This window comes from Boleophthalmus pectinirostris, unplaced genomic scaffold (assembly GCF_026225935.1).
Source record: "Boleophthalmus pectinirostris isolate CB_2022bp ecotype Guang Dong unplaced genomic scaffold, ASM2622593v1 HiC_scaffold_1, whole genome shotgun sequence".
NCBI classification, from domain to species: Eukaryota; Metazoa; Chordata; class Actinopteri; order Gobiiformes; family Gobiidae; genus Boleophthalmus; species Boleophthalmus pectinirostris.
Genome location: NW_026570970.1, coordinates 29,289,642 through 29,305,189, shown reverse-complemented (window position 1 = coordinate 29,305,189; position 15,548 = coordinate 29,289,642). Strand labels below are relative to the sequence as shown.

At 37.3% G+C, this 15,548-nt stretch overlaps 1 protein-coding gene and 1 pseudogene across 1 annotated transcript; both read right to left on the bottom strand.

The window, feature by feature from the left end:
- Nucleotides 1-345: 345 nt before the first annotated feature.
- eaf2 (ELL associated factor 2) lies at nucleotides 346-9,116 on the bottom strand. The gene is made up of 6 exons (XM_020931243.2): nucleotides 8,948-9,116; nucleotides 8,524-8,618; nucleotides 6,240-6,376; nucleotides 5,657-5,805; nucleotides 4,655-4,918; nucleotides 346-3,902 (listed from the first exon to the last, which is right to left on the bottom strand). The coding sequence occupies exons 1-6, from the start codon at nucleotides 9,048-9,050 to the stop codon at nucleotides 3,859-3,861; spliced, it is 792 nt and encodes a 263-aa protein (XP_020786902.2). The 5' UTR covers nucleotides 9,051-9,116; the 3' UTR covers nucleotides 346-3,858.
- On the bottom strand, nucleotides 7,246-7,363 carry LOC129409053 (5S ribosomal RNA; annotated as a pseudogene).
- Nucleotides 9,117-15,548: the final 6,432 nt, after the last annotated feature.

Here is a 15,548-nt window from a genome sequence, read left to right as displayed (position 1 = left end):
TGCCCGACTGTGACACCGCACTAACCAGGCCCAGCCCTGCTTAGCTTCTGAGTGCAGATGAAATCAGGCTTTGACAAGCTGGAATGAAACTACCACTTGAGGATTACACAAGATGAACAGAGCATTTTGAACTTTTGAGATTTAGACATCCTAATAATAAAGGATTACCTAAACATGTGTGAATGAAACAAAACAGAACTGCAGGTTTGTTTTTGCAGAATAAACAAGATTCATTCCAACATGACTAAAAGATCACAAGTCAATATTACGTAATATTGGACTTGTAATATGCCCAAGTTGTCAAATCACGCCCAAGTCAAAATGAAAGAATAGGCTCACAACTCCTTAAAAGTAAAATCTTTATTTCCTACAAATTAAATTCAGCTATTTTACATTTGATCCTCCCACATTCACAGTGATCTGCTGCAGCGTCAATGCAACACGTCAATGCACAATGACACAGAATAACAAAGAATATTATAAGGCGGCTTTAGATAGGCACAATTAAGACTCACAGTGAGATCCAAGCATACAACCTGCACTGTTTGCCTGGAGATTCAAAATACATGCAACTTATATATGAAGAAATGTCTGCATAGATACAAAGAGGATTTAAATTAATTCAAGTTTTGCAGGTTTAAAGCTACAAAGCATTAGCTGGTCAAATATTTAAAGGGCCCATATTACGCTATTTTCTGACCTGTGTTATAATGTTGTTTCTTCATCAAAACCCCAGAGTTTTGTTTTGTTCTTCTCTCAAACTGAAAAACAGTTGACATCATGTGGCAATACAGTAAGTGCTCCACTGTATTTTTAAACTCCATATCTTCAGTAGAATCATTTGGATGATTTCAGCATCCAAACAATCTCTAGTGAAAAGGTAAAAGGTAGTTAACATGAAAACTACCACTACATGACATCACAAGGTGGAAAAGAGCATTTTGAGTTTTGGGGATGCAGACAGACTAATAATCCAGGATTACTCAAACATGTGATGTGAATGAAACAAAACACAACTCAGGGTGTGTTTATGATGAAGAAACGTATCATTATAACATGGCTTAAATCTCACAAGAGTCAGTTTTGTGTAGTATAGGACCTTTAACTAAGGCAGTGGTTCTCAAATGGTTTGGGTTGTGTGCATGGCATTCTCAAATTTGATGTCTTGTAGCTCAGGGGGGGAATTCTGGAGGTTCCTTTGTCAGCAGGTTAGGGCTCTGGCAAGACAGGTTCAGTATCTTATCGACAGAACACACTGGGCTACCTTTGGACTCAAATGGACACATATATAGGGTCTTGGCTTTATGATTTTTGCTTTATGTGATTGGAGCAGGAAGAGAGTAACTATATGCCAGATCAGGAAGAAATCTGAACCTTCTGAATATTTAAAGTTGCACCATAATATCTGCCTGAGGGTTGCCACCTGCTCGTCTCCATGGAGAAAGCTTTCCCTGGAATGTTCCACACTATTGTCTGTCACAATAATTACTATATCAGATTATTGGTCAATATATGTTAGATGGAACTATCACTTTAGGGCTAAATATTTATATGTTTTTTGGGGAACTTTGTTATTTTGTTAAATCTGAGCTGTAGGAAGGTGTCATCTGCTTGTCTCCACGGAGATGTACGAGTTTAATGTCATACAGTGAACATTTCAGGCAAAGGGACAACATCTCCATAGATGGTGGCAGAACCTCAACCAGAAAAGTTACACAGTACACCTTTAAAGTTTAAATTTATTTGATTTTTAAATACCTTTTCATGTCAATGTCAAAATATAGGCCCTTTATAATATTTTTAGTGAGATACTATGAACACAACCCTTTAGTAAATATGGCACATTTGTAAAGTAGTTTTTAAGGCCCATATTACGCTGTGTTTTTATACATGTTATAATGCTGTTTCTTTATCAAAAACATACCAGGAGTTGCGTTTTGTTTCTTTCACACATGTTTAACACACAAACCCTGCATTTTTAAGCTTTTCTCTCAAACAGAAAACGCTCCGTTCCAACTTCATCATTGATGATTCTAGCCTGGAATTTCCCCTTTTTACTGAACAGTGTGGTAGAAAATGGTAGAAAATAACAATGTAAAAGTAATAACTGTACTGTAGTACTGTATTTACGTATATATTTTAGGTATCGGTACTTTATTTAAGTAGATTTTAAAAGGGGATACTTTTTACTTTTACTACTCTACATTTGAGAGCAGGTATCTGTACTTTCTACTCCACTGCAGTTTTAAACAGGACCGAAAACTAAAAGTATTTTTTATTAGTGTTTCAGACCTGCAGAAAAGGCTGAGCGGGTTATTTTTTTTAAAAAACATTCATAATTTGAGTAAACTATTTTAAAAACAGGTTTGATGACTGATTACGTTGTTTCTGTTGAACAAAATTCAGTGCAAACTTTATCAAAAACACTGCATTTGAAGCTTACTTTTTACTCTTCAAGTACATTTTTAAACAGGTACTTTAATACTTTGACTGAAGTAGATTTTTTCATGTGATAGTTTTTCTCAAGTGTATTTTTGCTCTGATATTTGTACTTTTTATCAAAACTGAGCACTTTCAGCACTGAAAGCGTAAAAGGTAGGTAGGTAACTTTCAAACTACCGCTTGATGAAATCAGAAGGTAGAACATAATTTTGAGCTTTGCAGATGTAAACAAACTAATACTACTAATAATAAAAAGATTAATCAAACATGTGTGATTGAAGCAAAACACAACTCCAGGTCTGATTTTGAGGAAGTAACAACATAATAACATGGCTTAAAATGCACAAGAGTTGATTTTATGTAATATAGGACCTTTACAATATAACTTTAGTTTGATTGAAGAATGATGACTACTATATTTTTAATGATACAGCATTACTTGAATCTTACATTTTCAAGACCATTAAGACTTAATTGTGGCGTATTGTAAACTTTGTAACACTACAGTCTAGGTCCACATGTGGGTAGCCATTTTTTTTAAACAGTAAAATTAGTATATACGCAATTATATTTCATGTATCACCAATTAGCATATTTGCGTAATTTGTACCTTAATATTGTGTCTGGATGAAAGCTTTAGTAAAGTAACCAAATGTAAAACTGTTATGAATAGTTAAACCTAGGGGGTGCTGTAGGAAATGTATTGAACCTAAAAAACACTTTTCACATAAAGAAAATTGCTCTGGTTTTCTCAAAGTAAGGGTGTACTATGTAACTTTTCTGGTATCGTCCACCTGCTTGAGTGCATGGAAATGATATTGCTTTGCCAGGAATGTTCCACAGTATAGCATTAAACATCTATCTACAGCCATGGCGACAAGCAGGTGATGCCACCAACAAGTTGCCGATCAGATCCATGGAGAGGCGACCCACTACCAGTAAGAATGCATGTATTTCAGCAATAAAAACACCTGATATTGAGTAAATGCAAGATAGATAATGTTTAAATACAAGGCATAACATTAAGATCTCCATGGAGACAAGCCACCAGAAAAGTTACACAGTGCATCTTTAAAAAGAAAAATAATACTTAAGAAGCAGCTTGTATTTTAATAAATATTTGCCAACATGTGGACAGGACTATTAATCCCTGACATCGGAGCTAAGGCACAAATCTATACCTAAAAAAATAAACACTCAAACTAAGAAATGAAAAGGCAAAAATATCAAATAAGACAATAATGATGCTTTTTTTCCTGTTGTTTTAAGCACAAGTTTGCATCAGATGAAATGTTACAACTTTAACTGAATACATCGATGATTTCCTTGTTTGCGAATGCTACTTTACCTGACAAATAAATAAAGGTTGAAGCAGTGAATGAAGAGGCTACAGAGGAACAGTTTAAGGCCAGGGCTTTAGTCGCTCTCGCTGCCGGATTCACTGAGCTGCAGGTCGCTTTCTGCAACAAAAAGATAAGATGTGATAAGCAAGGCAACAAGACTACTGTAAAGTCTTAAAAATGTGAAAAATAGAACTAGTTCATTTAAAAAGGGTTTGCAGTAGTCCAGATTTAGAGAGGCCCATTTTTACAATATAAGTGTACTGGGGCAAGACATATGTAACTTACTTAACTGACTGTGTAACTTTTCAGGTGAAAGGTCAATTTCCAATCTAGTAACGATTGGTCAACTGCCACACAAGCTAATGGGTCAAATGCAGAGAACAAATCTCCTATTCATATTAGTAGGGTACTGTACTGCAGTACACTACTAAGTGTACTGTAAGGGTGCAAGATTATTCGTAATCTATTTGAAATTGGAATGTAATGGCAACAAAAAACACACTTATTAAGCCAACAGAATATAATTTTAAACACTGAATCATAGTACTTTCTTTTATATTGTGATCTTACATCTGTGTAATCCCTGAGTCGTCCAAGTAGGTTCCATATCTAATCTAATCTATGTGGTTTTATACTTGCTCAAGATCATTCTAAAGGTATTCAGTAAAGTTTTATTTCTGACCAATCTCACTTTTTTAGTATTGATACCTGCTCATGTTGTTTCTAGTTTTGACTCTTAGCTGATTTTCAATACTTTTGACCACCTTAAACCTTATTATTACAACAAATTGCAAATCTAAGAGCAATGATTGTTAGAAAAATCTCTATTAGATATTATTGCCAAAAACATTCAGTCATACTAAACTTACTTAGTGTATTGATGCTGGCTCCGCCGCTCTCCTGTGACCTGCTGGGTTGGTTCAGGAGGGGCATGCTGTGGTACCCGCTCTGTGTGCCCGGTGTACCCGCTGTCCCCTGTACGCCCTGGGTCAGAGAGGAGGAAGAGGAGGGGTTCTTATGCTCGTCGTCTTCATCACTACTGCTCGAGTCGTCACTGCTGGATGAAGAGGAGCCGTTTGAGGAGCTGTCACTGCTGCTGAGCTGGTCCATGCCCTGAGCCTCGGCCATCAGCTCTGCACCCGAGAGAGGGGATAGAGAGAGAAAATGGGATGAGAAGAGGGAGAAAGGAGAAAGGGAGAGGGGAGGATTTAGCATTTGTCTTCAAATTTAAAAATGTGTTCCAAAGCACATACTGTTTTATGCAATGTTTACATTATATTTATCAAACACTGTTTTTGATTCAAATGTATGTTTTCTTCTTAAAGCCCAGAAATATGTTTTCAAGATAAAAAAAGACCACACTTGTGCTCGATCTATCGTTTTTTTTTTCATAACCAACACTGACCGTTTTGACTCTAGAGAAACCAATGCCCAATGAGCTCTGACAATATTTTTTGCCAATAATTTAAACTACAAAATTTTACTACAAACTCACTCACTACACAGACATTTTTTAAATCATAACCCCATGAGAGAGCAGTTTAGTCAGGTTTAGTGCATTATCACCACACTTAAGTGTTCAAATGACGCATTATGTCTATTCTTTAGGGAGCAGGTTGGCCAAAACGAAATATCGGCCTGTGCTGGAGACTTAAGGCTCATAGCAGATTCATTAAAAAGTGGAAATATTGGCCAACCGGTATAGTGGTCTCTACATATAACACCAAATTTGCTGACAAATAATTGGCTGAAGACCTGTTGATTTCAAAGTCAATAGCTGATAATTGACAAATTAAAATGCCCTCAACTTGATTAAAATTTTACTAACTGCACTGCCCTAACTTTAGCTTTGTTACGTCAGCTGTAGTTACCTCTCTCAATGTCATCCATGGGGGAGGTGGGGGAGGTCTTTCCTTTTGGGGGGCTCTTGGAGGCACTGGAGGGTTTGTTGTTCCTCATCTGAGTGAGTCGACTGGTCTGCTGCTCCAAACGAGACTGGATCTTACTACTTCCCTCCGCTCTGCATACAACACCACACAGGCATCACAATACAGGCTGGAGGATTTTAAAGTCGTTGTACATGATTTTTTTTCACTTAATTGTAATAGAGATAAATGTGTCTTGTGACATTGTATAAACAGGTCTTGAGATCAAAATACGTCCACTGTGTAATATCCGCAACTAATTATAGAGCATTGTTTGATAATCAGGAGGCACACAATGCTAGATGTTGTTAGCTTTATAGTGACAGTAAACTTCATTCTGGCCTTGGAGCTGTGAAAAGTACTAATAAATTTGATCTTGGTGAATTAAGATGCTCTGAATTCATAAGGTAAGTGAGGAATAATGTTTTAAAGACAGTAAAAATCAGGTACAAGGTAAAAATAATCACGGACACATGTCAAAAAAAAATTTTTTTATTTTTTATTGACACATGTTCGTTCATTAACCAACCTTGTTTTCTTGACGGCGATGTTGCTGCTGAGTTTCTCGAGTCTGTACTCTCCAGTGTCATGGTTCACGATAAGGATACATTCCTTCATGTACGGACGCTTGGACCCTTTAAACACTGTGACCGGAGCACTGGAGCCCTAAGGAAGAAATGGCTAATGTATTAATGTTTTATTAATTAAAAAGTACTCAAGATGTTTTCCAGGTAGGATCCATAGCAAAGAAGAAATTAAATTCTGTCAACTGGACAAAAGTCTGAAAGCACCCATTAGGGGCCTGAACGATTCTGCTACTATGACTTGCACAGTTCCCTTAGTGGAGTTCAATAGACCTAACTAACTAACAATCAAACAGAAACTGTAAACAAGTATGTGAGTTAGTTTTAGAGTAGGTTCAGTGAAGTTAGCTCCTCCCTTCAAGCAGATATAAGGCAGTTTGGATGAGCTGTGGAAAGTATTTGATTAAAAACTTTTGTCCAGTTGTCAGAATTGAATTTCTCCTATTTAAAAAGCAGCAAGGAATGAAATCTTGAGCATTTAGGGTATTAAAGTCCTGGTAAAAATGAAAATGCATTAAAATAATTTGTCAAAAAACAAACAAAAAAAATATAATGTTAGGATAAACAACTATGCGTAGCTATTTTGTATAACCACTGCTATAGATCATTATTGTACCGAGATCATGTGAAGAGAAGGACGATGATCAGAGCTGTGAGACTCATAGCTCTATGTCAAGACAAATGCATGATATTTCAATCTATCTAATACCAAAGAACAAGTACCTTTCAAGATACCCAAAGCGCTTTATAGAACATTATTCATTCATTCAACACTCAGTGGTGGTAAGGTACTACTGTACTACCACAGCTGCCTTGGGGCAGACTGACGGAAGTGAGGCTGCCATTGGCCCCTCCGACCACCATCTCTCACGCACATACCACTGTCATACTAGGCAATGTGGGTGATGTGTCTTACCTAAGGACACATCAACAGTTTTTGCCACTGGCACCCCACTGTGGCACCTGGAATTCACAGTGATCTCCCATCCAAATACTAACCAGGCCCGACCTTCCTTAGCTTCTGAGATCTGATGGGATCAGTCTTTGACAAGTCGGTATAGCCACAACATGATGTCATGACTTGTTACCCAAATAACGTGATTCAGAAAGATTGCGTATAAAACTCATTGTAAACATTGAGAGTCTGCATGGGAATGTCAACACAGACTCCTTGTTTCTAACATTTGATCAAGTAAATAATCTGGACTTTATTTCTGTTTCAAGTGTATTCTTTATCTTAGGAGAAACTAACAAACACAAGAGGCAAAGGCAGTTTTCCTCAACAATAACCTCTAAATAAAACAAAAATAGTGAGGTCAGAATTTTATCTGAGAAAGAGAACGATAGCCTACATACTTATTCCCAAACTGCATTTAATGAATGACAACATTTGGATCAGGGGATCTTCATCAGGTCATGGTTCCCTCTTTATGCCACTCCCATATAAACCTTCTGCCCACTGATTGTTCAATCCAAAAGTGAGCCATAGGAGATAAGATGTCCACACAACACAACACAACATATGACACACTATACAACATACATCATATAACATAAATCACACCCAAGTCCATCAATCATATGTTATCATCGGGCAAGTAAATCACAGCCAAAATAAATTTAACATTATAAGAAGTGTTTAATTTCATATTCTTAATTTAGGCCACTAGGGGCCAGCATTTTTAAGGAATAAATATAATAAGTTACTCTTTGTAGGAGCAGCCTGTTAATATTCTCTTCACCTGCTCTATTCCAATATATTTAAAAGGAGGAGATTGGGTGCCGCGCGTCTTTAAAATGGACAGCTTCATGGTTTTTTAGGTCTCCATTACTAATGTTGCTCCTATGCTCAGAAAATCGAGTCTTTAGGGCTCTAGATGTTTTACCTACATAACAAAGCCAACAGGGGCATTTTAAAAGGTAAATGACATTTTTGGTGAACAAGTAATTGTCCCTTTGATTTTCATAATCTTCCCTTTAGTGGGGTGTGCACTAGTTTTAAATTTGTAAGTAAAATTACATTGTCACTTTCTATGTTCACTGTAGGAACCTTGCACCAGTTATGTGCATATACTTATACCTTTTATGATACAGAATTTTAGCTAAACCTATTCATTTGTTGTAAATAATGCCAAAAATGTGGAAACTGGCTATCAAGTATCAGTAATTGTTCAAATGAGCATCAACATAATAAATTCCTCCAACTTGTTGTTTCTTTAGATCACTTACCTCTAAATTCGGTAATGTTATCGTGACTTGTTCTCCTTTGCCGACTTCAAGCTCCCCTTCACATGTTGTGTCGATAGAGGCTGGTTTGAAGTCATCTGATAAAATAAACACAAAGACTAGAGCCCAAATCAAAGACTGTAATGTCCGTTTCAGGCCACCAGATGACAGTAGCATCTTTGCGAAGACGATGCTAACACATGATAGCATTAGTCATTTGACAGCTGAATCCAAAAACAACCTTAAAATACAGTACAAAGTAGATCATTAAACGTATATTTAGAGATTACCCCTATTAGGAAGGGAAAAATAGATTAAAATCCGCTAAATACAATACTGCTGTTGTTAAAAGTGTGACAGCTGGCAAGTTTGTGTTAGCTCTTAATGCTAACTAGCTGCTACTATCATTCAGTGATTGAAAACTTACATCGCACTGTGTGGTAGGCACTTTTGGGATGTTTCTCGAAGGTCTCCCCTAATTTGAGCACATGTTCTTGGTTGTCAAAGTTAGAATATGCGGTCCCGTTCATTGTGGAAGTTGCATTAGCCCGAAAAACTTTGCTGTTCTTTTTTATCCGGTAATAACCATCTATGGTAGGCCGCTTAGTCCCGCCCCCACCGTGTTATCATTGGCCAATAGGAGCAGTATCTTAATCTGATTGGTTTACTATCTGCCAATCAAAGTGTATTGATGACAGAGCAAACATCAACATGGTGAAAATTTGTCATAAAATTAAATAATAAAAGACCATTTCAAAGAAGCTGAGTTGAAGTGGTTGCATGCAAAGTAGGCATTTCAAGTAGGCTGAATTGGGGTTCAGCTCACTTGACTATTATCTAATCTCTTTGTCTGGTATATTTCACTTCCACATTATGGAATTATGTACCTGTGACTATTATAAGAACAGGGAAGCTTACAAGAAAAATAAATAAATAAATGTAGTGTACAATAAAGTAAAATAATTCTTCACAAGAAACGGAGAGGTCATAAAAAGTCTGTTCTAATTGGGGTGATACTTGATCCATTTGTTCTAAATAGAGTAAAATTTGTCTCTTTGAATGTTTATTGTGTAAGTTAGCGTTCAAATTAGAAATTAGAAATCATTACCATAAAAAAGAAAAGTGGATCGATATTTTACTGTATGAAATAAAGCAGTCAAATACTTAATGCCCAGTGCATTAGTTAGTTAATCTCTTTCACACAAAAAAAACAAACAAATAAAAAAAAAACATTGCATTTGCAGTGTATTTCACCAAGCAAGAGACAAACACATTTACGGTAATGAATGTTTACTGTAACTAATTCACAAGGACATGTACATCAGCATATTAACATGACAAATGTGGTTTTTACATTTATGATCAGGAGTATTAGCAATGTAGTTTGTCTTGTTTAGTCCTTGTTTTATTTCATAAGAAACAAACAGACCTTCTGAGTTAGACGGGAATGCACCCAGGTTAGGACTTAGGTTTGTTCTCAGCCTGGTTGTCGGTGTTTGGAGCAGCAGGTACATCTGGAAGTTGTCCACAAGGTATCAGAGTTACATCATCATTTTTGCATGATTGAGCCTGTGTAACAGGGTAAAGCTCAGTAAAGTCTTTCCATGGGTCAATGAGCTGCTGCCAAACCATGACTTCTAGGGCAGGAGTAACCTTGTTCCCAGCTATATCATTCCCCATTAACATTGCAACACCAGGAATGAGTAGGGCAGGGAAAACAGCAACTGGGAAGGCGTCAGTCACGAGTTTAGACTGAACGTGTACAAAATGAACGGGGTGCAGACTGTAGCACATTTCAATTCTCCGCAGCACAGGCCCGTAACAACAAGAGGACTCCGGTGTGAAATGAAGAGAACTGGCCAATATTACAGTCTGTGACCCGCCAGTGTCTCTCAGAATGTGTATAGGAAAAAAAACAGCTTAAAGCAAGCGTCTGGAGCCAGGTGAACTCGAGGCGAAAGAGAGTGAAACTGAGTCTTCAGATGGGGTGGGTCCCTCCATGACCAGAACTACCTCCTCACCCTGATCCTGAAGGTAACAGTCCAGAAGACTCACAAAGGGGTTTTTTTCCGACCACATGGTGATCTGGAGCTGCTCTGGTCATCAGGACCACCTCAGCGGGGACAGAGTGCACCTCCTTTTTAATAGTCTAAAAGTGGAAAATGTAAACAAAACTGATTATTACACAATCAGAAGTAAATGCAGAGTAAAATGGTATTGCAAAACTATACAAATGAAAATATATCAACAAAAAAATGATGAACCTCTGAAGAAGTGGAATGAGAAGAATTTATACAAAAAAGGGCAAATGAACAAGACAAGACAACAATGAAAGACTGAAAAAGTTATTTTAAAATCAATTGTACTTTGTCTTCCAAATACAACTGTTACTAAAAAAAAAAAAAAAAAATATATATATATATAATATATATATATATATATATATATATATATATATATATATATATATATATATATATATATATATATATATATATTGGGCTATATGGTTATTATAGTTATCTAATTTTTACTGTCCATGGAAAAGTACTCACTGATTGATTGGATAGTTATTGCTAAATACTTAAGCCTATGTATTTTTTAAAGAAAGATTTGTGTTGTTCTCTGTTTTGTTTGTTTGATTTTTATTTTTTTTTTGGCATACCTTTGCTTGGTCTTCTGGCAGTGGTGCATTCATCTGACAGTAGATGAATAAGTCTTCAGATGGGGTGGGTCCCTCCATGACCAGAGCTACTTCCTCATCTTGATCCTGGAGGTACCAGTCCAGGAGACTCACAGAGGGGCTTTTTCCACCTGCATGGTGATCTGGAGCTGCTTTGGTCAATGGTCTAAAAGTGGAAAATGTAAACAGAACAGATTATTACACTATCAGAGGTAAAGGCAGAGTAAAATGGTATTGCAAAACTATACAAATGTCAAGAACAAAAAGTCACTTACCACTGGAGCAAAATCCACATCCTCTCTTTTGATGTGTTTAATGGCCACCTGAAAATCAGAAATAAGGACATCATTATATAATGGAGTAGAGTGAAAATGTGAAATTAAAGGTAAATTTATAGACAGTTTTTCTCTCATTTTCTTTGACAACATGAAATATTCTGTATTTAATAGTCTCCAGGGAAAAATTCCATGGAGACAGACCCTCTACATGAAAAATTACTTACTGCACTTTAAGTAATTTCAGCTAATATTAACTGCATTTGAATTTTTGCAAAAGATGAAAAGTATATATCTTACCGGTTGATGGTCTGATATCCGGACACCGGCAAACACAGAGCCAAATCCGCCCTCTCTGAGCTCCTCGGTCTGCTCATACTTCAGCTCAAAGTCACTCATTGAGTTCATTTTACAGAAGAGAAAAAAAATTATTAGTATGATCATCCTTTAGTGACAGCACTCTTCACACATTGGCAAGGGAGTAAAGTGTCTTGCCCAAGAACACGTTAAGAGTATTTAGTTTAGGCCTATGTGTACTTCTTTTTGTCTTAGTGTAGTCCTGGTTTGGTCCAAGATTTTTTTTCTGATTTAGTCCTGGTGTAGTCCTGGTCTAGTCCTGGTTTAGTGTTTACATTTAAATATACTCTAGATTCTCTGTATAGTTAGCGTGCAGCGTACCGTTAACTGTAGCGACTCTCTTCATTGCTTTCCTCAGCTTTCTCTTCTCTTTCTGCCACTGGTGTCTCCTTCTGCAATACTGAGGAACAAAGCATAACAATAAAAGAAGGTTACACACCCTCCCTTGAAAAAGTACTTTTCACTTTTGCACCTTTAATATCTATATCATATCTAAATAATGTTTGTATTTCTCTGCTCGTACCTCGCAACAGGACGCTCGCACTGAGTTTTCCTTTCACACAGCGTTTTGTGGTGAACTCTGTCGTCATCAGAGCGCACTAGTTCAAACAGCAGTGCCCCAATCTGCCACACCGAGGTAGGACCAGCTTGGTAATCTTTCTTAGTGAAGGCCTCGAGAGGAGAGAATTCTTCTATCCCTGAAAAACAAGGAGAAACACGTAGAAATAAGTAGGAAGGTTGATAGATTGCATAGTGCATCTTTAATGATGTTGTATTTGAACTACTACTGCTACTATTACTATTACGTTGGTTAGGAATATTACCGTTGTAATCATAGTAGGGCTCTGATTGGATGTTGCATCCACAGCCAAAGTCTATGATCCGGATCCTGGGACAGGATTCGTGGTCTGGACCAGGAGGTTTTTCATTTTAAGTATCTCTGTGGAAAACTCCTTTAGAGTGAAGGTCCAGCAGAGCGTCCACAACCTGACACATCAGCACCTGTCGGACAATAAGAAAAATGTGGATTAGAAAAGAAACAAAATGTCTTGAAATTGAAAATGAGGTCTAAACTAAGTCTTTATTCTTCAAGCCACAACTTCACCTCTGAAGAAGTGGAATGAGAAGAATTTATACAAAAAAGGGCAAATGAATAAAACGAAACAACAATGAAAGAGAAAAGACTGAAAGAGTTATTTTTAAAATCGACTGTACTTTGTCTTCCAAATACTACAGTTACTCTTAAAATATATATTGGGCTATATGGTTATTCGAGTTATCTCATTTTTACTGTCCATGCAAATGTACTCACTGATTGACTGGATAGTTATTGCTAAATATTTAAGCCAATATATATTGTTTTTTATGAACATTTTTGCTGTTTTTAAAAAATTTTTGTTAGTTTGATTTTTTTTTTGGCATACCTTTGCTTGGTCTTCTGGCAGTGGTGCATTCCTCTGACAGTAGATGAACAAGTCTGCAGATGGGGTGGGTCCCTCCATGACCAGAACTACTTCCTCACCTTGATCCTGAAGGTGAGAGTGCAGGAGACTCACAGAGGGTTTTTTTTCCAACCGCATGGTGATCTGGAGCTGCTCTGGTCATCAGGACCACCTCAGCGGGGACAGAATGCACCTCCTTTTTAATGGTCTAAAAGTGGAAAATGTAAACAAAACAGTTTATTACACAATCAGAAGTAAATGCAGAGTAAAATGGTATTGCAAAACTATACAAATGAAAATATATCAACAAAAAAATGTCACTTACCACTGGAGCAAAATCCACGTCCTCTCTTTTGGTGCATGCATTTTTACTGTGGCCACAGATCAGACTTGTAACTTGGTCTGGTGGTGTCCCCTTAGGCAATACTGAGGAACATAGCAGAACAATAACAGCAGTTTGCACACCTTCACTTTAAAAGGTACTCATAATGCACCCTTAATGTTTTGTCTAATTACAAATGAACACTAAATCATATCTAAATAATGTTTGTATTTCTCTGCTCGTACCTCGCAACAGGACGCTCGCACTGAGTTTTCCTTTCACACAGCGTTTTGTGGTGAACTCTGTCGTCATCAGAGCGCACTAGTTCAAACAGCAGTGCCCCAATCTGCCACACCGAGGTAGGACCAGCTTGGTAATCTTTCTTAGTGAAGGCCTCGGGAGGAGAGAATTCTTCTGTCCCTGAAAAACAAGGAGAAACACGTAGAAATAAGTAGGAAGGTTTGATAGATTGCATAGTGCATCTTTAATGATGTTGTATTTGAACTACTACTGCTACTATTACTATTACGTTGGTTAGGAATATTACCGTTGTAATCATAGTAGGGCTCTGATTGGATGTTGCATCCACAGCCAAAGTCTATGATCCGGATCCTGGGACAGGATTCGTGGTCTGGACCAGGAGGTTTTTCATTTTAGTATCTCTGTGGAAAACTCCTTTAGAGTGAAGGTCCAGCAGAGCGTCCACAACCTGACACATCAGCACCTGTCGGACAATAAGAAAAATGTGGATTAGAAATTGAAAATGAGGTCTAAACTAAGTCTTTATTCTTCAAGCCACAACTTCACCTCTGAAGAAGTGGAATGAGAAGAATTTATACAAAAAAGGGCAAATGAATAAAACGAAACAACAATGAAAGAGAAAAGACTGAAAGAGTTATTTTTAAAATCGACTGTACTTTGTCTTCCAAATACTACAGTTACTCTTAAAATATATATTGGGCTATATGGTTATTCGAGTTATCTCATTTTTACTGTCCATGCAAATGTACTCACTGATTGACTGGATAGTTATTGCTAAATATTTAAGCCAATATATATTGTTTTTTATGAACATTTTTGCTGTTTTTAAATTTTTTTTGTTAGTTTGATTTTTTTTTTGGCATACCTTTGCTTGGTCTTCTGGCAGTGGTGCATTCCTCTGACAGTAGATGAACAAGTCTGCAGATGGGGTGGGTCCCTCCATGACCAGAACTACTTCCTCACCTTGATCCTGAAGGTGAGAGTGCAGGAGACTCACAGAGGGTTTTTTTCCAACCGCATGGTGATCTGGAGCTGCTCTGGTCATCAGGACCACCTCAGCGGGGACAGAATGCACCTCCTTTTTAATGGTCTAAAAGTGGAAAATGTAAACAAAACAGTTTATTACACTATCAGAAGTAAATGCAGAGTAAAATGGTATTGCAAAACTATACAAATGAAAATATATCAACAAAAAATGTCACTTACCACTGGAGCAAAATCCATGTCCTCTCTTTTGGTGCATGCATTTTTACTGTGGCCACAGATCAGACTTGTAACTTGGTCTGGTGGTGTCCCCTTAGGCAATACTGAGGAACATAGCAGAACAATAACAGCAGTTTGCACACCTTCACTTTAAAAGGTACTCATAATGCACCCTTAATGTTTTGTCTAATTACATGAACACTAAATCATATCTAAATAATGTTTGTATTTCTCTGCTCGTACCTCGCAACAGGACGCTCGCACTGAGTTTTCCTTTCACACAGCGTTTTGTGGTGAACTCTGTCGTCATCAGAGCGCACTAGTTCAAACAGCAGTGCCCCAATCTGCCACACCGAGGTAGGACCAGCTTGGTAATCTTTCTTAGTGAAGGCCTCGAGAGGAGAGAATTCTTCTGTCCCTGAAAAACAAGGAGAAACACGTAGAAATAAGTAGGAAGGTTGATAGATTGCATAGTGCATCTTTAA

Excerpts from the sequence above, each read along its gene's own strand:
- eaf2 (XM_020931243.2), bottom strand. The coding sequence starts at position 9,050 with ATGAACGGGACCGCATATTCTAACTTTGACAACCAAGAACATGTGCTC. Across the intron at positions 6,377-8,523 it reads TAACATTACCGAATTTAGAG|GGCTCCAGTGCTCCGGTCAC; the intron begins GTAAGTGATCTA and ends TTTCTTCCTTAG. Across the intron at positions 4,919-5,656 it reads CATGGATGACATTGAGAGAG|AGCTGATGGCCGAGGCTCAG; the intron begins GTAACTACAGCT and ends TCTCGGGTGCAG.